General features: G+C 50.0%; 2 protein-coding genes across 3 annotated transcripts; one reads left to right on the top strand and one right to left on the bottom strand.

Moving 5' to 3' along the window:
* The first annotated feature begins 35 nt into the window (after nt 1-35).
* TSNAXIP1 (translin associated factor X interacting protein 1) lies at nt 36-14,599 on the top strand. Its single transcript, XM_008139920.3, has 16 exons — nt 36-311; nt 4,144-4,243; nt 8,416-8,531; nt 8,677-8,803; nt 9,985-10,078; nt 10,888-11,084; nt 11,472-11,607; nt 12,052-12,221; nt 12,301-12,460; nt 12,547-12,677; nt 12,839-12,967; nt 13,118-13,270; nt 13,367-13,476; nt 13,676-13,802; nt 13,910-14,016; nt 14,216-14,599. Exons 1-16 carry the CDS (start codon nt 265-267, stop codon nt 14,454-14,456), a joined length of 2,145 nt encoding a protein of 714 aa, XP_008138142.1. The 5' UTR covers nt 36-264; the 3' UTR covers nt 14,457-14,599.
* Nucleotides 14,600-14,847: 248 nt separating this feature from the next.
* On the bottom strand, nt 14,848-20,945 carry CENPT (centromere protein T). 2 transcript variants are annotated; one of them, XM_028143163.2, is made up of 13 exons: nt 20,790-20,945; nt 19,636-19,726; nt 19,426-19,516; nt 19,221-19,317; nt 18,959-19,095; nt 18,794-18,842; nt 18,457-18,605; nt 17,458-17,640; nt 16,853-17,170; nt 16,104-16,194; nt 15,353-15,529; nt 15,164-15,268; nt 14,848-15,082 (listed from the first exon to the last, which is right to left on the bottom strand). In XM_028143163.2, exons 1-13 carry the CDS (start codon nt 20,900-20,902, stop codon nt 14,959-14,961), a joined length of 1,725 nt encoding a protein of 574 aa, XP_027998964.2. In that variant the 5' UTR covers nt 20,903-20,945; the 3' UTR covers nt 14,848-14,958. The 2 variants fall into 2 exon arrangements, with proteins under 2 accessions (XP_027998964.2, XP_054566971.1); XM_054710996.1 differs by having other exon boundaries at nt 16,862-17,170.
* Nucleotides 20,946-21,587: the final 642 nt, after the last annotated feature.

The following is a 21,587-nucleotide window of genomic DNA, read 5'->3' as shown; positions in this document are numbered from 1 at the left end:
GTCTAATGTTTATCCCCCATGCTCGGTCTCGTAGCTAGAGTCAAATAAGCTGTAGTGATTGATTCTGAGGGGGTCCCACTCCCGGCTCCGAGACCAGTTTTGCTAGTTGGCCTCCCAACCGCGGGCAAGAGGCGCGAGGGCATGGCACAGCACTGACCTCGCTCGCGCCGCTCTACTGCTGGGACCTGGTCGCCATGGCGACGGGTTGTACACTACCATAGTTTCCCAGGCCGCGGGTACTAGCTGCCCGGTTGTTGGAGAGTGATGGCCTCCTCTAAGCCACAGAGATCCAGCTTCGCGACCACGTCGAGGTAGGCGCTGGCCGGGCTGAGGGCAGAGATGAGGGTTTAAGTACAGGAAAGGAAATGGTACCTGATCCAGACCTCGGCACTTCCCGCCTCTGTCCATTGGTCTAGGGCTCCAGCCCCACGGGATCAGTGGTGCAAAAACAGAATCCCAATGACTTGTCAGCCCAGTGAGGACGTTACTTGCTAGCAAAAGGACAGACACACTTCATCATTAGTAACAGCCAGCTTGTTTGTACTGAGTGTATATTATGTGACAAGTGAGTTATATACGACATTTAACCCTCACAACTCTATGAGGCAGTAATACTAGTATAACCATTTTATAAATGAAGAAATAGAAGTCTGGAGAGATCATGTGTTTTACACATGTTTGTAAGTGGTGGAACTAGGACTTGAATCCAGCCATGTGGGACTGAACTCGAGCTGTTGGATAAACTGCCTCTTCCCCCATGGGCTTATGACAAAGATGTTTGTCAAATTGCTGGTTGACTAATCTGATCAAGTGCATTCCACAACCTCAGGATAGCTACTGCCTGTATTCATAGGTGTAGCCTCTAAGCATTGAAAACCAAAAACAAGCTGTTAGCCAGGAAGGACGCGAAGTATAAGGATTAAAACAAAAACTTTGGCTAAATAGTTTTTTTTAGATTTGGGACCTAAGAGAAGGTCCTTAAAGTTCCAGACCTCTGTTTCTATATCTCAAACATGGGGATGATGCAGCCCACATCAAACACATCGTTGGGGACACATAGGCAAAATAGTTCATGCTCTCATCATAGCTTTTGGTCATGCTCTCATCAATGCATATAATAGGCATTTAGTAAGTGTTGAATGAATGTAGTTTCTCCCTTCTATTCATTACAAAAGCAAAACACCTGATCTCACCTAAACTCTAATCCTTCAAGGTCTGGTTGCCTTTACAGAGAAAGCCTACAAAAGTCTGGAAATTAAGTGCCAATGTGATTTTTTGTTCAGAGCTAAAAATGAATCTACAAGAACCAGACAGTAGGCTTCAGTGTTGTTACCCAGCCAGAAACGATTTAGAAAACTGCAGCCATGTTTGAAAAGGACATGAAATAGACTCAGAAAGAGAGTCTAGTTCCTTTTAAGGAAGCATAATGTAATTGCTGAGGCTGAATTTGGTGGCAGTACAAAACATCATTCCTTCCTGTCCTGGTTCTTCATTCACCAATATTTAATGATGTGCATTGAGCCAGGTTCACTGTTTGCCTTAGAGGCACAGTGTAGGGTGTCCTCCTCCAGCTCCTCTTAGAGCAGAGTCAGGGTGATGAAGGATAGCCCAGACCTTCGCACTGTGGACATGTCAGCAGGATCCTCTAAAACAGCGGTCGGCAACCAGTGGTCCGTGGACCATTGGTGGTTCGTGAGGTCCGAAAGGTTGGCAACCGCTGCTTTATTTTATTTTATTTTTTGCCTAATTTATTACTTTATTGATTAAGGTATCACATATTTGTCCTCAAACCCCCCCCCCCCCCCACGACCGCTGCTTTAAAAGGGACGTTTGAATTATGCATTTCCCTGGGGCCGGTTTCTCCTCCGCATTGGCTTTCCCCTTTCATCTTCACATCCTGGGCACAGTGGCTTGGTAGATGGAGCTCAGTGCTGAGTTCACTCAATACCAGGACATAATTACCCCCTGACAAACCCACTGCCTACCATTAGTTAAATAACTCTGTTTTATCTACTTTAAAGTAGAAATATAGATGTCTGTTTCCTATTTCACCTGAGAAGTGGTGTGAAATATTTAATATAATACTAAAGGAGCTTGGGGTGGTGAACATACAATATACAGATGATGTATAACAGAATTGTACCCCTGAAACCTATATAATTTTATTAACCAATGTCACCCCAATAAATTCAATGAAAATAAAATACTAAAAAGCATCCTAAGCTTTTTGGATAAGTATATTGTCTCTACCAAGGTGTTTTTAAAATTATTATTATTGCCCTAACCGGGTTGGCTCAGTGGATAGAGCGTCGGCCTGCGGACTCAAGGGTCCCAGATTCGATTCTGGTCAAGGGCATGTACCTTGGTTGTGGGCACATTCCCCGTAGGGGGTATGCAGGAGACAGCTGATCGATGTTTCTCATAGATGTTTCTAACTCTCTATCCCTCTCCCTTCCTCTCTGTAAAAAATCAATAAAATATATTTTTTTAAATAAAAATAAATTATTATTATTTGCAAGTCTTTTTTGGACTGTTGTCTCCTTTGACATTCAAAATAACATCTGTTTCATACTGAGCTTTTCCACTTGGCAACCTCTCAGGATTTGGAGAGTTCCCCATGATTTTCTTGCATATCTTTTTTTTTTTTTTAATATATTTTATTGATTTTTTACAGAGAGGAAGGGAGAGGTATAGAGAGTTAGAAACATCGATGAGAGAGAAACATCGATCAGCTGCCTCTTGCACACCCCCTACTGGGGATGTGCCCGCAACCAAGGTACATGCCCTTGACCGGAATCGAACCTGGGACCCTTGAGTCCGCAGGCCGACGCTCTATCCACTGAGCCAAACCGGTTTCGGCTTTTCTTGCTTATCTTGCTTTATGTAGGAATTCCAACAGGAACAAGAAGAACAGAGTTTGGAAAATTGATTAGTCTTGACAGAAAGCTATTGATTTAACCTAGTGAGCAGAGGGGTTGATCTGCTGTATCCTGTCTCAAACCCATGAACATCTGGACAAAATCTTTCCTTTCCCACACCAGCTGCTTACACGACATGGTTTCCTCACACTTGTTTGGTTTAGAGACAATAGAGGACTGAAGTTTGGGGTGTCACTGCTCCATGTAGGGCAGGATTTCCCAACTGGGTTCATGTTACTGCTTTCAACTTCGCTGGAGTTTGAATAGTCCTAGTCTCACTTTTATGGGCAAAGACACTGAGTTTCAGAGGTTAAACTACACACCCAAGGTTACCAGCTAGCAAGAGGAAAGAAGACACAAGTCTCTCTGCCAGCATAAATCACCCCCACCGTAGATTGCTGAAATTACTTCTTTAGTTCCACTTAGATCTGCTGCTCACATGCAGCCTTCCCTGTTGACACCTAAGTGCCTTCCTCGCTTGAACAAGGATGGCTCTCCTAAGAGGCCTAGGAATTAAAAATCTCCTTGGATCTACTTTTCTTCCATCCTGCTGTCAAAAATAACATCTGTACAGCTCCTTGCAGTTTACAGGCTATTTTTACTTATCCCTTTTGCTCTTATTTAAACTTAACAGCAATTTTGTGAGATGGGAAAAACAAGAATTATCTCCATTTCCTTTTGAAGAAACGAGGCTTAGAGAAGTTAAATAACTTGCCCGGGCGGAGCGAGGCGGGGGGGGGGGGGGGGGGAAGGTGGGAGCGGGGGTTACGTTGGAACCACAGAGGTCAGCCCCCAGGTCCTATCAGCCAATAAGTGGAGGATCGAGACTTCAACCTGGCTTTGACTCCAGACCCTGTGCTTCTTGTCTATAGCACCTGCCTTTGGCATCACACCCCCAAAGTGTGCAAGTCACGTACATTAAACTGTCATCTCAGCCACAGCTGCACACTGAGTGCAAGTATAGGCCCACAGGGTTCCATGGGTTCAAGGAGAGGGTGTCCTACCGCTGCAGGAGTTGGTGAGGCTCTGATGATGAGGTTTCTGGCAATGTAGCAAAATGGTTTGGGCCCAGGACCAGGAGCTTGTTGGCAGCATCTCTGGGAATCTGGAGGCAGCACTGGGAAGATCCAGAGCCTGGCTCTGAGGTTGGAGGAGGTCATGTCTTATAGATATATCCCCCCTCAGGGCTTTGTCAATGACTGCTTTCTTCCCCTTCTCTCTGCAGAACACACCTTCGGCCTTCAAGAGTGACCATAGACGAGAACTTCCTAACAGAAACCTTTAATGCTGAGAAACGCAAGCTTTCTCAGAAACGGAAGACACTGGTTAGTGGTGATGCCCTGTTGGAACCCCAGATCTTATCTTTTCCCTCTTTGCAATCCAAAAACACCACCCACCTGAAACATGCCCCATCAAACAGCTTCTCCCATCAGGGGATTTTAGTTCACAGAGGCCAGAGCCACCAGGCTCTGGGGTAAGAATGTTCACACTTGCCACACCTCATCCCAGACTCCTCAGCAGAGAGAGACTCAGCCCGTGCCCATGGACACCCTTCACCTGCAACTCAGCATTCTGGAGTGGACCTCATTTCTTCATCCAGCCTGCCATGTGCCAGGAACTGTGCAGATCTGCCAAGGTCCTCAGGGCTGTGACTTTTTGTCTTTAAGACCCATGTGCCTGATAAGGTACTTGAGTGGTTGGCATATGTGCTCTAGAAATGCTACAAGGAGGTGTGTGAAGACAGGAGTGAAAGGATGTCCCTCCATTGCGTTGTGGGCTCTGAGTTGGAAGTAGAGACTCTGTAGAAGCCTCAGGAAACTTCCTTCATTCCTGTTCTTTAAAGTTTTTATATAAAAATGAATGCTGTCTTATTAAGTAATTTAGGGCTTTTGTTGATATGAGCATAAGATTGTTATTTAATAAGTAAACAGCCATTGTCCAAATCATACATACTAAAAAAAAAAACACATTTGAACGAACTTATATCTCCAGCTCAGAGTGGAGCACTGTGGGCTGTGTGGTGTTTTTCCTCCTGTGAGTATATTTTGTGTGGAGGATTTGGGGACACAAGGACCACACACTTTGTGAGGTTGGGGACACCCAACATGGAAACCCTGACTCCAAGGAGGTAAAGGGGGTAATGTGGACTCTTTGGGGAGACCAAATACAGCCATGGCCCCACAAGACCCAATGACTTAGGATTCCCACTCCCAGTTCCCCCTCAGCTGCCACCTCCACAGTGGACCTGGGGTGGGGCTCTTTCCTCCTTATCTTCTGTGGGGCAGCTGCTACTCTGGGCTCAACCACCAGGGGGCATTGTTCCCTCCCGTCGTCGTCCCACCCTCAGGTTGCCCTTCCCATTTTCACCTGCAGGGGGAAGCAGGAGCTTGTAGCCCTGGGAACCTCACCTTCTAGCTAGCTACCAGCTTGCAGAGGCCTTTCCAGCTGTTAATCACTGGGCCAAGAAGTAGCACATGCCCAGGAATCAAAGTAGGGTGGCCACGTTTTCTCCTGGCAGAAATGGAAGCACACGTGGACTGGCCTATGAAAGTATGAAAAACTTTTTTTAAATAGATTTCAGGGGAAAAGGGAGAGGGAGAGAGAGAAACATCAATGATGAGAGAGAATCATTGATAGGCTGCCTCCTGCACACCCCACACTGGGGATGGAGCCCACAACCCGGGAATGTGTCCTGACCAGGAAGCGAACCCATGATCTTTTGGTGCACTGGATGATGCTAAACCACCTGAGCCTCACCCCACACCAACCAGGGAAAACACATGTAAACGTATATAACCATAGAGCAACATTTTTGTTTTTATTATGTCTTTCATCCATACTAAATTATTGTGCTCCCTTATATATTTATTACACAGTATTTGCTGAGTGCTCCTTAAGATTGTGAAGAGTGTGACATACCATACCATTGATTCTGGAGATACAGAGATAGATCAATCCAGACTCCCACCAGAGGCTGGAGTCCTCCCTGGGAGCTAGCAACATGACTTACTACATACTAGTACTTTCCAAAATTATTTAGGGAAAGAATGAATGATCCCAAGATTAAGATAAACATGTAGAACTAATGGGATGCAAGGAAGAGCCCAAGGAGACAGTGGCATTTCCACACTTAGGAGAGTCAGGAGCCAGTTGCCATTAGCCTGGAAGGACTCCTAGAACCTGGATATGCTGCGCATGGAAGGTAGTCCTGGCCTCTCCATCCCAGAAGATCCTGGCTGGGCTCAGGGCCACAGAGGGGGCTTTAATATTAAATTCAGTATTGAATTCAATAATTCCATTTTCTTTTAAACTTGAAGGTAATGTATGTGCATTGCAGAAAATTTTGAAAAATGTACAGTTATAGACAAATAAGGACCCATAGGCCTATCATTAGGGAATAATAATTGCTGATACCTTTCTGGATTATTTCCTCCATCTTTTTTTGTTTTTTCATTTTTACCTGCTTTTCCTCTAATTCCAGGCCTTAATTAACCTTTAGAGCTATAGCATTAGTATAGTCCCATGTTTAACATCTTGGTAAACATTTCATGGCTGCTTAACAATTTTCTATTTTTAGGCACTTAGGAGCTTTCTAATTTTGTCACAGTCATAGGAAGGCTTTGAGGAACGCCCTTGTGCATAACGCTGCTCCTCCATCTCTGTCCTCCTCTGCTCTGGCTGCCTCAGCCTCAGCCAGGCTTCTCTGAACTCCGGCTGTTTCCCTGATAAGTTGGTGCTAACCAGGCAGTTTTTGTGTCGTCGTCTCCTCCCCCCGCCCCCCCCTGCCCCCGCACCACCACACACCCTCTCCAAGAGTGGCCTCAGCTCTGTACTCATTCAAGCTTTATTGAACATCACTGACATCATCACCTCCTCCTCTAAAATGACTGGCCAGAGGCAGATGCCATTTTAGCTTTCTACCCATCTGTTCACAGATGCCCTGAATAAATTTTCTTCATACCATCAAGAAATAAAATAAGCCCAACCTGCATAGCTCAGTGGTTGAGTGTCAATCTATGAACCAGGAGGTCACAGTTCAATTCCTGGTCAGGGCACATGCCTGGGTTGCAGGCTCGATCCCCAGTGTGGGGCATGCAGGAGGCAGCCAATCAATGATTCTCTCTCATTATTGGGGTTTCTGTCTCTCCCTCGCCCTTCCTCTCTGAAATCAATATATTTTTAAAAATAACAATAATAAATAAAATGACCAGCCACCCCTGGGCCCCTGTATTGGCTTCAGTCACTACCTACTGACTTATGATTATCAGCTCATCACCCCATTCCAATCATACCCTCATTTTTCCTCATGTTCCTAGAACCCAGCAGGGGCTGGCATGTACTATGGACCCAGAAATGTGTGATGAACGAATGGATGACTGGATGAACTCTAGAAGTGGGCTTCACTGTGCCAGAGGTCATTTTTTCCCCTCCTATGTTTTGAATATTTCATGAAAAGATTAATAAAACAAGCCCATATATACTAGTTTCCACTCCCTACCCCTGCTTAAGGTTCAAAATAAGATACCACTTCTTCAGGGCACTCCCACCACCTTCCCAGTCTTCTCCCTCAGGGTATACAAGCCACTCTCCTCCCAGGGTCCACAGCTCACCCTGCTGCCATCTCTGCAATCTTGTTTGTCAGTCCAGGCCTGAGGCTGAGCCTGCCCTCCTCTCTTTCTCTGTCTCTTTAGCTAGACTGTGTTAGGGGAGCACAGGCCGGTCCTGACCAGTACTCACATCTGTTTTTATAGTGCAGGGATCCAATACAAACTGACAATAGCTCATCTTCACGGAGTTCCTAGGAGGCATCTGAATCTGTAACTCACTCTTTATGCTTTCTCATTGTGTCCTCAAATCAATACAGTGTGATAGGAACTACAACCATCCCCATTTTACAGATGCAGAAACTGACAAGTTAAGCCTGTGGTCACACAGCTAAAAAGGGCAATCTGCCCTAACTGGTTTGGCTCAGTGGATAGAGCGTTGGCCTATGGACTAAAAGGTCCCAGGTTCGATTCTGGTCAAGAGAATGTACCTTGGTTGCGGGCACATCCCCAGTAGGAGGTGTGCAAGAGGCAGCTGATTGATGTTTCTCTCTCATTGATGTTTCTAACTATCCCTCTCCCTTCCTCTCTGTAAAAAATCAATAAAATATATTTTTTAAAAAAGATATTGGGCCTAAACCGGTTTGGCTCAGTGGATAGAGCGTCAGCCTGCGGACTGAAAGGTCCCAGGTTCGATTCCGGTCAAGGGCATGTGCCTTGGTTGCGGGCACATCCCCAGTGGGGATTGTGCAGGAGGCAGCTGATCGATGTCTCGCTCTCATCGATGTTTCTAACTCTCTATCACTCTCTCTTCCTCTCTGTAAAAAATCAATAAAATATATTTTTAAAAAAAGATGTTAGGTGGAAATCACAAGTAGGAGGAGGAGGATGGAGAGGAGCAGCAGGAAGGGGAGCAATGTTGCCATAGTAACCCCACCTGTCCCTTCCTGTAGACCTCTTGTCAGTCCTCCATTTGTGGCTACCTGTCTCCATGGCCCACATACACCAGCGGCCAGACCATTCTGCATAATCGAAAGCCCTGTTCAGATGACTACTGGAAGAAAACAGGGTAAGCCAGGGTCAGCCCGATGGTGGATGGGCTAGTATAGACCCCATATTGGGCCCAGAGATAGCCCAGGGGGGTGTGCTACCCCAGACTGAGAATGAAAGGGCCTTGTGGGGTGCCCATTACAACAGCCCACCACCCCCTGTAGTAGCTGGAAGCAGAGTACCCTGGGCACTACCAAGCCGAGGTTCCTGGAGCAGCTAGAGAACTACCTACGCAAGGAGCTCCTCCTGCTGGATCTGAGCACGGATTCTGCCCAGGAGCTGAGGCTACAGGTCAGAGCCACAGAATTACTGTAGGCAGGGCAGGGAGAGGGGCAGGAAGAATCCTTACTCACTAGCACTGAGCACTTGAGACCTTCAGGAGAGACCAGCCTCTCCCAGTCTTTTGGGTTCCCTTTCCTGATGAGAGAAACATGTTCTATGACAAAGCCAGTGAGCAGGAAAGGCTGCCTGTATGGAACCAAAACTCTCTTGAGGCTTGAGTTTCACCTGCGTGGGGTGGATGGGTGCTGTCTCCAGTCCCTTCAGCTATGATCCCTAGTGCCCAGCTTGGGTCATTGGATATCAGTGAATGGAGCTTGAATCCTGACAGTTGGGCAAGCAGGGGTCCTACAGTGTCCACCATTCCAGTGACAACAGCCCCAAGCTCCAGGAACTTGGCCCAGACACATAAAGAGAAATGTAGATGCAGCCTAGATTCTGGTACATACTAGGAAGGGAATCGCCAAATCCCTACTAAAACAGGGATGGTGAGGGGGAATCCCTCACTTCTGACTTAGTCACTGATGAAAACATTTGCTAAGCACCATCTGAGTGCCAGGTCTTCAGTGGGGCCTTATATAAGAGCTAACAGGCTGAAAGTAACTTCCCAACAAGGAAGCAGAAGCTTGGAGAAGGCATATGGTTATGAAGTGGTGGGGCTGGGATTCAAACTCAGGGCTGATTTGGGAGCCTGTGCTCATTCCAGGATACAGTGCTGCCTCTAAAATCTTCCTGTGTGTCTATGGGGGACAGGAAACCACACCTCTACTTGGAGGTCAGAATGCAAGGCCAGAGCCTTTGAATCTTCTCCAGCTCCCACAGGGCTGTAAGATGATGATGGGTGGGTTCTAGTGGGAGTCCAACTGAGGCACAGTGCATGAAGGCTGGCTGGCTGCCTGGAGAGCCAGAGAGGGGGCTCGGGTACAAAGGAGGGGAGGTCCTGACCCAGGTCATCTGCCCAGTCTCAGAGACAGCACCAGGAGAGGTCTCCGGAGAGCAATTGAGAGGAACAGAGCTACCCCTCAGCACCTAGCCCAAGGAGATACTCGGGTGATGCCTGAGGCCTTTACTTGAATGTGGGTCACCCGGCAGCTTCATGCTAGAATTCTTCTAAGCCAAGTAAATAAAAACTCAGGCTCCACTGAGGGTGGCAGCTACAGGTCAGGAGGTGACAGGTTCCTTTTTCTTGCCAGCCTTACAGAGAGATCTTTGAGTTCTTCATAGAGGACTTCAAAACGTACAAGCCATTGCTATCCTCCATCAAGAATGCATATGAGGTGATGCTGGGTAAGACTGCAGCCTCCCCCCCTGGGCCCAGACCGGAAAAGGCAGAGAGGATCCTACTCTCACCTTCTGGGGCTCTGCAGCAACTCTGGGGCAGCTACTAACTGAGCTTTGAGGTCACCAAGTCCTGATTAGCCTTTTTTGCTTCCATTGTCCTAAGATAGGGCACCTGGCCATCTCCTATCCTTGGGAAGCATGGAGAGGGTATCTATAGGAAATAGAGCATATTTTCCATTGAGAGTGATCTCAGAAGGGAGTGAGTGCCTCTGGGAAGTAAGAAGGCTCCCCCACCAGGCTCAGGAGGTGCTAGGCCTGGTGCAGCTGCAGGATTAAAGGCTGTAGGGGGAAAGGGCATAGGCGAGACCTCAGTCCTCATCTGGACTCTGTCCTGGTTTAAAAGCAAGTGCAAGCCCTAACCAGTTTGGTTCAGTGGATAGAGCATCGCCTGTGGACTGAAGGGTCTCAGGTTCAATTCCAGTCAAGGGCATGTACCTTGGTTGCGGCAGGTCCATCCCCAGTAGGGGGTGTGCAGGAGGCAGCTGATCGATGTTTCTCTCTCATCGATGTTTCTAACTCTATATCCCTTTTCCTTCCTCTCTGTAAAAAATCAATAAATATATATATATATATATATATATATATATATATATATTTAAAAAGCAAGTGCTAGAAGGCCTTAAATAGGGGCCACAAGGCATGAGTATACTCCTAGAGTTTTCAAGGGCTGTAGCCACTCACTGAGACCTTAGGATTAGTTTCTCCTCGCTGTTCTCCATGGCCCTAAAGGGTCTCTCCCATCTGTCCCTGCTTAGCCCACCAGAGGGAGGAGATTCGGGCTCTGCAACCCCTGAAGGCCAAGCTTGTCACAGTGAATGAGGACTGCAAGGAAAGGATCCTGGCCATGAGGGCTGAAGAGAGATCTGAAATCTCCATGCTGAAGAAAGAGAAGATGGGTTTGCTAAAACTCATTGACAAAAAGAATGAGGAGAAGATCTCATTGCAGAGCGAGGTGAAAGGGAGCACTCTGGTGACCAGCTCCCTGAATCCCTGCCACCCCCACCCCAGAGGTGACCCTAGGCCTTGGGACTGAGGTGACTCAGTCCTTCTGCCTGGAATGACATACTGAGCCACCGCCTCCCCAGAGCTCCTGCTACCTCCACACTCTGCTTTGGCTCAGCATCGGCTCAGTGTGGCCCCAAATGCCAGCAGAGTTCTGCTCCTTGACTGCCAGACTTTCTCCACAGGAGGACACATAGGCACTTTGCTGATTCTCAAAGTGGCCAGTCTCCCTCTTCCTCTAGCTTTCTTGTTCCCAAGCCTTGATGGGGCCACTCAGCACACATCCCATCCCGCTGTGGTGACTTAGCCCCTGACCATACAGCCACCTTCCCAACAGGTGACCAAACTGAGGAAGAGCTTGGCTGAGGAGTACCTGCGCTACCTCACCGAGCGAGATGCCCGCAAGATCCTCATTGCAGACCTGAATGAGCTACGGTACCAGCGGGAAGACATGTCACTAGCCCAGTCCCCAGGTAAACCCGAGGTGGGGTTCTCTCCCCTGAGGAAGTGCTGGAGAGGAGTTGCTCTTATTACTCACTCCCATTCATTCGACTCTCTCTTTTTTTTTTTTCTTCTCGACTCTCTTAATATATGTTCATTTTGTGCCCATTCATGATGGGAGATGTTCCTGCTGCCACCTGGGTCTATGGACCTTCTGAGCTGGAATGAGAATCATAGTTTAAGTGGAATATACTTTCTGGCAGCTGAGGCAGCCTAGGCAAGATAGACCTGGTATCCCTTGTTCTGGGTTTCTCTAAGTCCTCAGCCATAGGCTAGTAGCACTGTGGGGAAGACCCAGGGATTCCCAAGCATGGAGAGCAGAAGGACCTGGGATATATCCCAAGGGACACTCTAACCCTGACTTGGGCTATAGGCCCCAGAGCCAGGGTGATTCGAGCTGCCAGGCCTCCTGGCAGGTGTCTGGGGGGAGGACCCCGTGAAGTTAACACTGGCTCTGAAGATGACCCGGCAAGACCTGGCCCGCACGCAGATGGAACTCAACACCATGAAGGCCAATTTTGGAGATGTGGTGCCCAGGAGGGATTTTGAAATGCAGGAGAAGACCAACAAGGATCTACAGGAGCAGGTGCTGGTGGGCAGGCAAGCCAGGCAAGTAGGGCAGGGTCATGCAGGTGGGTAGCAAGGACCAATCACCTTGCCCACAGCTGGAAAGCCTGAGAGACGACTATGAAGAGGTTCGCAAGGAGCACGAGATACTGCTACAGTTGCACATGATCACGCTGAAGGAACGGGACCAGTTTTATACTGAGCTGCAGGAGATCCAGCGCACCTCCACACCACGGCCTGACTGGACCAAGTGCGAAGGTAATGATGGCCACTGAAGGTAATTGGGGTTCCAAGGACTGATCAAGTGCATGGTCCAGACTCCAGCTTCCTCTCTCCACCTGCAGATGTGGTGGCTGGGGGTCCAGATCGCTGGCACATGCTGGCCGAGGGCAAGAACAGTGACCAGCTGGTGGATGTGCTCCTGGAGGAGATTGGCGAGGGGCTGCTCCGGGAGAAAGACTTCTTCCATGGTCTGGTAGGGGAGTCCCTGGGCTCAAGAGACTTGTGGCCAGTCAGAATGGCCAGGCCTTGCTGCTGAGAAGACTTGATGTTCTGGGGGAACCCTCTGGGACTCTGTCCTGCTTAAGGTTGGGGTCACAGGTGCACTCAGTGATGATCTGACACTCTCCCTTCCAGGGCTATGAGGAATCCATCCTCCCCTCTTTCCTTCGGTTTGATGGCGTTGTGGAGAACAAGAAGCCAACCAAGAAGGATGTGATAAACCTCCTCAAGGATGCCTGGAAGGAACGTCTCACTGAGGAACAGGTCAGATCTCACTAGCCATCTAGCCAGGCATGGCCTCCAGAGTTATCCTGGGAGAAGTGTGGGGAGGATTCCATCAAGGTGCTAGGAAGCAGGGTGGAGGGCCAACTAACCATGGGATGGCTAACAAATCAGTCTTCCCCTACACTGCAGAAAGAGAAGTTCCCGGATTTCTTCTTCAATTTCCTGGAGTATCGCTTTGGGTCTGCTGATGCCATGGCCTGGGCTTACACGATTTTTGAAAATATTAAGCTCTTCCGCTCCAATGAGCTCATGCGTCAGTTCTATGAAATCTTGATGGAAAGGGTGAGCTTGGGTCTTGCCCTCTACCCTTTGTCCCCAGGATAGGCCAGCTCTGTCTTTACCCCTCCAAGATGCAAGTTAGTGCTTCCTTCCCTGCAGAAGAGTGAAAGTGTGTACATCAAGCAGAAGGAGACGGTAACACAGCTGCTGAAGGAGTTGACAAATGTTGACAGTCAGAACGAGGGGCTACTAACCATGGAGCAGTTAAGGTAAGAGGCTGGCCAGGCCACCTCAAACTCCTGCCTGACATCCCCTCTGGCCAGGCTCCCAGATGTGCAGGGGAAAGGGGAGCCTGGTGGAAAGGGCCACAGCCTCAGTGCTGGCTACTTTTGAGCACTAGTGGGGCCGGCAAAAGGGTGCAGAAAGATGGATGGGCAGGCCTCAGCCAGGCCCTTCTGTCTCTCACAGCACTGTGCTCAAGAGCACCTTCCCCTTCAAGAAGGAAGACAAAATTCAGGAGCTGATGGAGGCAGGGGGCTGGCATACCAATAGCAGCAATGCAGACTTGCTCAATTACCGTGCACTGTTTATGGAGGTGAGTGGGTAAATGGGAGTGGGGGGGTGTCCAGGATCTTGCCCAGCCCTGCCCTAGTCTGTTAGACTCTAGCCCATGTGCCATCATCCTGTCTTGGCCCCTCCCAGGATGAGGAGGGCCAGAGTATGCCCTTTGTGTACAAGCTGTGGGAACAGTACATGTCTGAAAAGGATGAGTACCTACAGGAGCTAAAGCAAGAGCTGGGCCTGGAACTGTGAGTGACCCTGGGGCCCTCAGCCATAGACAAGTCCCACAGACGGGGCCACAGGGTGGCATCTCAAGCCCCTGGGTCTCCCTGTTTACTGAGCTTGCTGCTGGGCATTATATGTTGCTCAAGCCAGCAGAAAGGCATCCTGAGGTCTTGGGTGTGTGAGAGGGGTGTCAAGGCCTATCTATCTCTCCCTATGGGGCAGCCGTGATGAAGTGACCCTACCCAAGGTACGTGAGACCCTGATGACCATCGATCCCAGCCTGGACAAGCAGACCCTGAACAGCTATTTGAGTCAGGCCTTCCAGGTCTCTGTGACAGAAGTGCCAGAGGAGAGTGAGGAGAATGAAGAGGACATTGTGGCACAGCTCCGGACTGTCCTGGAACGACTTCAAGTAGTCGACATCAGGCGCAAGGGGCCTCGGGAGCAGGAGCCTGCAATCTAGGGCCACTGTGGGCAGCTAACCCCTGGCTTTTAGTATAAAATTGTTTGTCTGAACCCATGCTATTCTCTGGGTTATGCCTGGGGAGTTAAGGGGAGGAGCTGGTCCCAGGATACTTATCAAAATACAACATATTCTCTCTGTGACACTTATTTGTTTATTCCTCACCCAAGGATATTTTTTCCATTGATTTCTAGTGTTTGGAAGGGAGGGAGGAGGGGGAGAGAGATAAACACCAACATGACAAAGACACATCGAGACAGACACATCAATTGGTTGCCTCCCACACACACCCCTACCGAGGCTGGGGAACCTGCAAGGGAGGTAAGTGACCTTGACTGTGAATTGAACCTGCAAATCCTCCATAGGCTGACACTCTAACCACTGAGAAAACTGGCCAGGGCATGACACTTTATTGATGGTGAGGCATGGTGAGGAGACCTGGAAGAGTATGTGGGGCCAAGGGGCCCCCGATGGGGACAGGGTAGGTGTTGAAGTCTGACCACTACTGGGCAGGGAAGACGGTATTGCCACTGAATGCACAAGGGATGAGGAGCTGCCGGTACTCCAGGGGCAGGTGCTGCTCCACAAGCACATTGAGGGAGACTCGGTCAGTGACCAGGCCCTGCCTGCAGCAGAAGAGGATGGAGATAGACAGAATCAGTGTCAGCATTTCCACATATAGAACCTCCCTGCATCCACCCACTTACCGTCGCATCAGCAGCTCCAGGTCCTCTAGCCTCACAGTCTTGCGGCCAGCGTGAGCAGCAAATACATCCAGGTCATCGCAAAGACGTTGGAAATACTTGTCCAGGCTGCCAAGGTTGGAGTACAGCAGACTGAACAGACTGTTCATAATGTGAGGGGCTTCTCTCCCCACCAAAGAGTCCAGGACTCACCATTTCTCCACCGTCTCAAGAGCCTTCTTCTCCATAGGCATTTTGGCATAGAAACTGAAGAGCTTAGCATAGTGGCTCAGTCCCTTCTTATAAGGATCTTGTCGGGGTCTGGGGCCAGCAGTTTGGACCCGGGTAGGAACCCTGGCCGATAGAGGCTCCAGAGGCTCTGAAGATAACCTGGGGACAGGAATGAACTGCTGCCTGAAGAGGCCCTAATCGAACATAAATCTTGCTGGCTCCTGCTAAGACTGGGGCCCTTGTGCTCCTAGGCCAGCTTGGACCAACAGCTCCAACCATCTGCTTGGGGGGGAATGGGGACAAGGGGGCACGTAGAGGCCTGGTCTTTCCTTGGGGCCCTGATCCTCCACAGTCTGGACCCAATGTCCCTGTTTAGCCTCATCATACAAACTGGTACTTGCTCAGGCCCATGACCCTTAGGCCTTGGCATGGACATTCCCTCTTCTCAGCACATTGCTGTCTGTCTGATTCTGCTAATCCTCCTCCAGGAAACCGTTTCTGACTATATACTGACCTGGCCACTTCCCCCTACCCAGGCTCCTCTCAGCCCCTAGAAGCAGGCACCAGGACAGATGTGCTCTCCGTGAGCACCACCCGGCCCACCTAAGGGTGCTCTGCTGGTTAATCATCTGCATACCTGTAGGAAGAGGGATAACCCTGTGGTGTCCAATGCCAACCACAGTGCCTGCCCCTTCCCAAGAGGCCCATGTCGAACAAGGTCATGGAATCTTACACTGCAGTGCTAGTCGATGGGGCTGGCTCAAGGAACTCAAGTTGCCTGGCCTGAGGAAACTCCGGGGTGCTGGAGGCCAACTCTGGCCTTGCTGCAGAGAAAGGGCAGAGTTACAAGGGGGGGCTCAGGCCTGTCTCACACAACCCTGAAAGCCTATAGCCTCCTTGTCCTGCTCACTGAGGGCCCCATCTAGCTCCAGCCAGCCAAGCAAGGGGCACCCCAGAGTCTCCCTGGGCCAACACTTCCTGTGCTCAGAAACAGAACTCACCCGGTCAGCATGGCTCAGTGGTTGAGCATCAACCTATGAACCAGGAGGTCATGGTTTGATTCCCAGTCAGGGCATATGCCCGGGTTGTAGGCTCAATCCCCAGTGTGGGGCGGTGTTCAGGAGGCAGCCCATCAGTGAGTCATTGATATTTCTGCCCCCCTCTCCCTCTCCCTTCCTCTCTGAAATCAATAAAAATGTATTTTTTTAAAAAGGCAAAGAAATAGAACCTAGTTAACCATTTCTCATGCATTGCAAATGAAATACCATGTTTTTGTTACTATTTTACTCTGGTGTTTTACTTTTGGGTTGTATCAAACTTGTGTATTAAATATAATCATATGCTGTTTTGTTTTGTTTTTTTAAAAAAAAAAGAAAAGAAAAAGAAAGAAAAAATAGAACCTAGATAAGGCCTTCCTCCAAAGCCAGGGGCTGAACACAACTGTTACCCCACTCACCCCGATCCCTGCACTGGGCCCCTTACCTGTCCTACCTTCAGTGTCCTTATCCCCTGAAGATCTTTCTGGCTCCTTGGCCTCAATAGCCCCCCAGGATCCTTCTGCTTCTGTCACTTCTATGTGTGCCTCAGGCTCTCCTGCTCTGGCAGATGCTTGTGCTCCTGCTGCTTCCTTCACTTCACTCAAGCTCATGCTTTCTTCCATTATTTCCTCTACCTCCTCACCAACTCCATCCAATAAGGGCTTTAGTTCATCTTTACCATTGCTGGTGTTTGGGAAACCCATAGCAAGGGCACCAACCTCCTCTGCCTTTCCTGCCAGAAGCTGGGCTGGTTTCCCAGGACCTGAATCAAGGGGAGAGAATACAGACTAGAGAAGCAGTAGGTCAATGCTATAGCTCAGAGAGGGTAAAGATGGAATAGTAAAACCCAGTCTAGCCCTCAAGGAAGAAGGCCAGAGGTACTGGTTAGGAGTCTCCTGGCCTAACACTGACTCTACCCTTGGATGGAGGAGAATCCAACAGCCATAGGACTCTAAGGGGCACACATATGGACCTGAGGAGGGAAAACCACCAGTGCCAACGCTTGCCCAAGCTTGGCTTGCCTCCAGGCCACCTGTCCCACATACTCACTGTTGTTCTGCAGCCCAGGCCCACTGCTCCGTGTCCTGCGACTGACAGTCCTCTCAGCAGAGAGAGAGGGATGGGGGAGGGAGTGGTGCACACTGGGGGAATGGCCAATCAAAGGCTGGGAGAAAGGCTGAGTGTCCTCCAACATGGTGTCGGTTGGCAGGGTAGCAACAGGGGTTCTGTCACCTGGAGATCAAGGACCAGATGGCACTCAATGTATTCCAGTTCCACCTGCTGCTACCCAGTCACCACGGCCTGGTCATAAGGGGCCCCATAAGTCTACCCCAAGTAGCCTTCAGAGAAAGAAGACTACATAGTAGTCTAAGCCTTATCTCCCTAATACAGCTCTCCTTGCTTACCTTCCTGCTCCCTAGTCTGGCACTCTAACTGCTCATCCATGCCTCCGCTCTCTACTTCTTACTCTGCTCCCTCTGCCTGGAACCCTCCTCTTACCCTACTGTACTTGTCTTCTGGAGTCAGGTTCCCAGGTCAGCTTGAATGGCCAGCTGATCCTGAAACTTGGCCCCTTTCAACCTCCCAACAAGCTCTAACATGGGGTCCTGGAACACCCTGAGGGACTAAGACTAGGTCCCACCAAGACAAGAGAACCTTATGGAAAGAAAGCAGAAACTTCTTATACTAGTAGACCTATTGGCTAGGCCAGTGGTCGGCAAACTGAAGCTCGCGAGCCACATGCGGCTCTTTGGCCCCTCGAGTGTGGCTCTTCCACAAAATACCACGTGTGGGTGTGCACGTACAGTGCAATTGAAACTTCGTGGCCCATGTGCAGAAGACGGTTTTCGGCTCTCAAAAGAAATTTCAATCGTTGTACTGTTGATATTTGGCTCTGTTGACTAATGAGTTTGCCCACCACTGGGCTAGGCTTGTTCACTGCCCTTGATCCAATAAAGAGGGGAGCAACCCTGGACTCAGCAGCACCTTCTATCTGTCATGAGGGAAAGCTTTCCCCACAGGCTGGCAAGAGGGAAATCTCAACCTTACCTGGCAGAGCCATGGCCACAGAAGTATCTTGCAGATCCTGCAAAAATATACCCACATCTACAGCTCGGCGTGTAGGAGGTCTGCGGGCCAAACCAGGCCTCTGCACTGATTGTGGCAGGAGAGGCGTGGCAAAGGTCAGGTTGAGGGAGCTTGTGGGAGAGAAGTCACAAAGGAAAGTCAGCTACTTGAGGCCTAGTTTCCCACCTCTCATTTCTCTATCTGCCCTGGTGCTCTCGTCTTCTAGAGCACAGCTATCATGCTGTTAATGGGCAGAATCTAGTCAGCACCTTTCCCCCCAAGCCTCTCTTCAACCAACCCCCAGGAGGGGCAACTGCACCTGGTGAGGGAGGAGGCACCAGTATTCCCAGGAGGCTCCGTAACAGGCTCTAAAAAGAAGAAACTGTAAGTCACCCAGGCTCAGGCTAGCCCTCCCTCAGGCCTCCTAAGCCTCCACAGAAAATAGGAGAGAGAGGGTGGCCATAGGGGTTGTCCAGGGCCTCACCTTGGGAGAGAGGCAGCCCCTGGTCCATTCCTTGCTGAAACTCTGACAATCTCAGCCTCTTCTTCCTCTTGCCAGAAGTCAGCAGACTTGGAGCCAAGGTTGTGGGGGTGTTGAGCTCAGGAAGTTGCAGTTCCAGACTATAAGGATGGAACTAATCTCAGACAGGCCAGGAGTCCCACATATGGCTTTTAGGACCCCCAAGAAGGCTTCCTCATCAGAGCTGTCTAACAGCCCAGCCCCAAATAGGGAATCCACTGTGCACCTGCCAGAACTGCTTTCCCGGCTGGAGGACTGGACCACCTGCGGTGCTGGCACTGGCTTCACCACTGACTCTGGCATGACCATGGACGATTCCGGGGCTGTAGAAATAACAAGAAGAGGGTGGGACTGGGAGGGCAATCTGTCCTGAATAAGGGGATACCACGGGCCGGTGCCTAACTCTGACCAGCAGACCAGTGCTCACTTACCGGTTAACAGGATATTCTCAAGCAGAGTCCGGGGTGTCTGTTCCTTCAGCTGTCCCCTGGTTTGAATGTGGGGGGCCAATCTGCCAATAGACTTTAGGCAAAAGCACTTTGCCTTGAGATTCCCTCAAGGTGGGCTCAAGAGCAGAGCTAGACCTCAGGGGCCCCTGAAGGCAGCACAGCCCTATAGTGGGCAGTGGTTTGGGCACTTACCCTGGCTCTGTGGGACTGCCGCCTGGCAGTTGTCTTTGTTTGGCTCCTCAACCTCATAGAGAAAGGTGTTTCAAGCAGGGTTCTCTGGACACTGTATAAAGACCAGCGGCTCTGAGAATTACGTAGTAAAGGGGAACTAGGGGATGCAGAGACATGTCTTCATCAGGGATCTTAGCCTGAAGACTTTTTCTCTCAGGGCCAGGGATCCAGAAATCTCTTGTCCTTCCCATAGCCTGTTCCAAGCTCTATGTCCCCAGGGTTGTGGATGAAAGGGAGCCCAAGGGGTATGGGAAAGGAGAAAATATGCCCCAGTCAGAGACAGGGGCTGAGGAAGGCTTCACAGAGGTGACGCTGGCAGAAGGAAGGGTTAGCCACACAGACCAGAGGAATCATTGGAAGAGCACCCATTCCAGCCATTAAAGTAACAACCTAAGAAATATATGTATGTTTAAACTTGTCGGGGACTGACAGCAACCTCCCCATGGATCACTCTGGCCCTGGTCCCTCCAGTCCAAACCCTCTGATTCGAGAACCACACAAATATTCCCAGGGCACAGGTCGCACCTCAACGACATAGGTCTAAAAAACCTGTCACGAATGGCTTTCCATTGCCCATAAAGGACCTGCACCGCCCCAGTCTGGCCGAGACGACTACCACACGTGAGCTCGTCACAGCTGTCACCCGCGGACACCCACCAAGTCAGCCAAATCCCTGTTCCCTAGCAAAGCACCCTTCCCAGTTCCTGCCTCCCTCCCGCCCAGGCTGTGCTCTCCAGCTCCTGATGGGAAAGGAGGGAGCAGCCGGGAAGTAGTTTAGGGCAGATGCCTCCACACACTCCGGGCAGGTTTGGGAGAGAGTGGCGTAGAGGACAGGGCAGAAACCCGGATTCTGAGCGCCCATCCTTCACTCCCAGAGGCGGACCACCCCAAACGCGGGCACAGCTGAACTCTCGGCGGCCTGGAGTCCCGAGGGGTGGGGTACCCCTAGCTGACCCAAGCCCAGATAAGGGAGTGGAACCGGTTCTCAGAGCCTTGGGCTCTGCAACTCTCTGAGGCTCAGTTTCCTTCTCCAAACTGTGTCAGCGCCGGGTGACGCCGACACCCCACCCGCCAGGTCCTTCGGTTGCTCATGTGCCGGGCAACGCCTTACTTACCCAGCCCGAGTGCTCTGGCGTCGCCGCGGAGTGCGCGGGGCCTCGGTATCCAGCACGTGTCGCAGCAGCGTACGCGTCGTAGGCTCATTGTCGGAGATGTCGCTGTCCGCCATCCTCTCAGCTGTCCGCCTGCCTCCCAACCGCTGCAGTAGCCGAGGCAGCCACCTTCCCGCCGCCGCATTCGAGCCTACTCTCGCGAGACTGCCGCACAGCTCCACGGGAATTGCAGTTCTAGCTTTACCATCCAGTGGCGAGGGGCGTGTGCAAAGGTGCCCACACGTTCTGAATTTGCAGGCAGTTTTACCTAGGAGTGATCCTGGACAAATGGGTGCAACCAGCCGAGGCCTGGTTTCCTCATCTGTAAGTTGAGGATGATACCCACCTTACAACGGGCTTGAAATGATTCAGTGAGATAAAGTTTAACTCAGGATTTGACACATATTAAGTCAGGCCATCAATAAATGGTGGTCACTTATTATTAGAATATCTCTCATTCCCTTCTCCCTCTCAGAAGGTGAGGAGAGACACTTGGGGGAGGAAAAAAATAATCTCATTCTATATGAGGTTTGGTCAGATTTGCATTGGTAAAGACCACTCTGTCTATAGGCTCACTATCAAAAGAGGCCAATTTGTAGGCTCCCAGGCTAGTGGGCTGTTTGTGACCCATCAGAGATGCTTTGATCTTCAAACATGTGCAATTTTGAGATGAACTTCAGCTCTCAAAAGTTCTGTCAATGCTGAAGATTCTATTATCATATTTTTCAATGATTGACACCCCCCTCCCCTTCCTTAAACTTT

Source organism: Eptesicus fuscus, chromosome 21 (assembly GCF_027574615.1).
Source record: "Eptesicus fuscus isolate TK198812 chromosome 21, DD_ASM_mEF_20220401, whole genome shotgun sequence".
Classification (NCBI taxonomy): Eukaryota; Metazoa; Chordata; class Mammalia; order Chiroptera; family Vespertilionidae; genus Eptesicus; species Eptesicus fuscus.
Note: the sequence above shows the minus strand (reverse complement) of the source record. Positions and strands in the feature narration are given on the sequence as shown.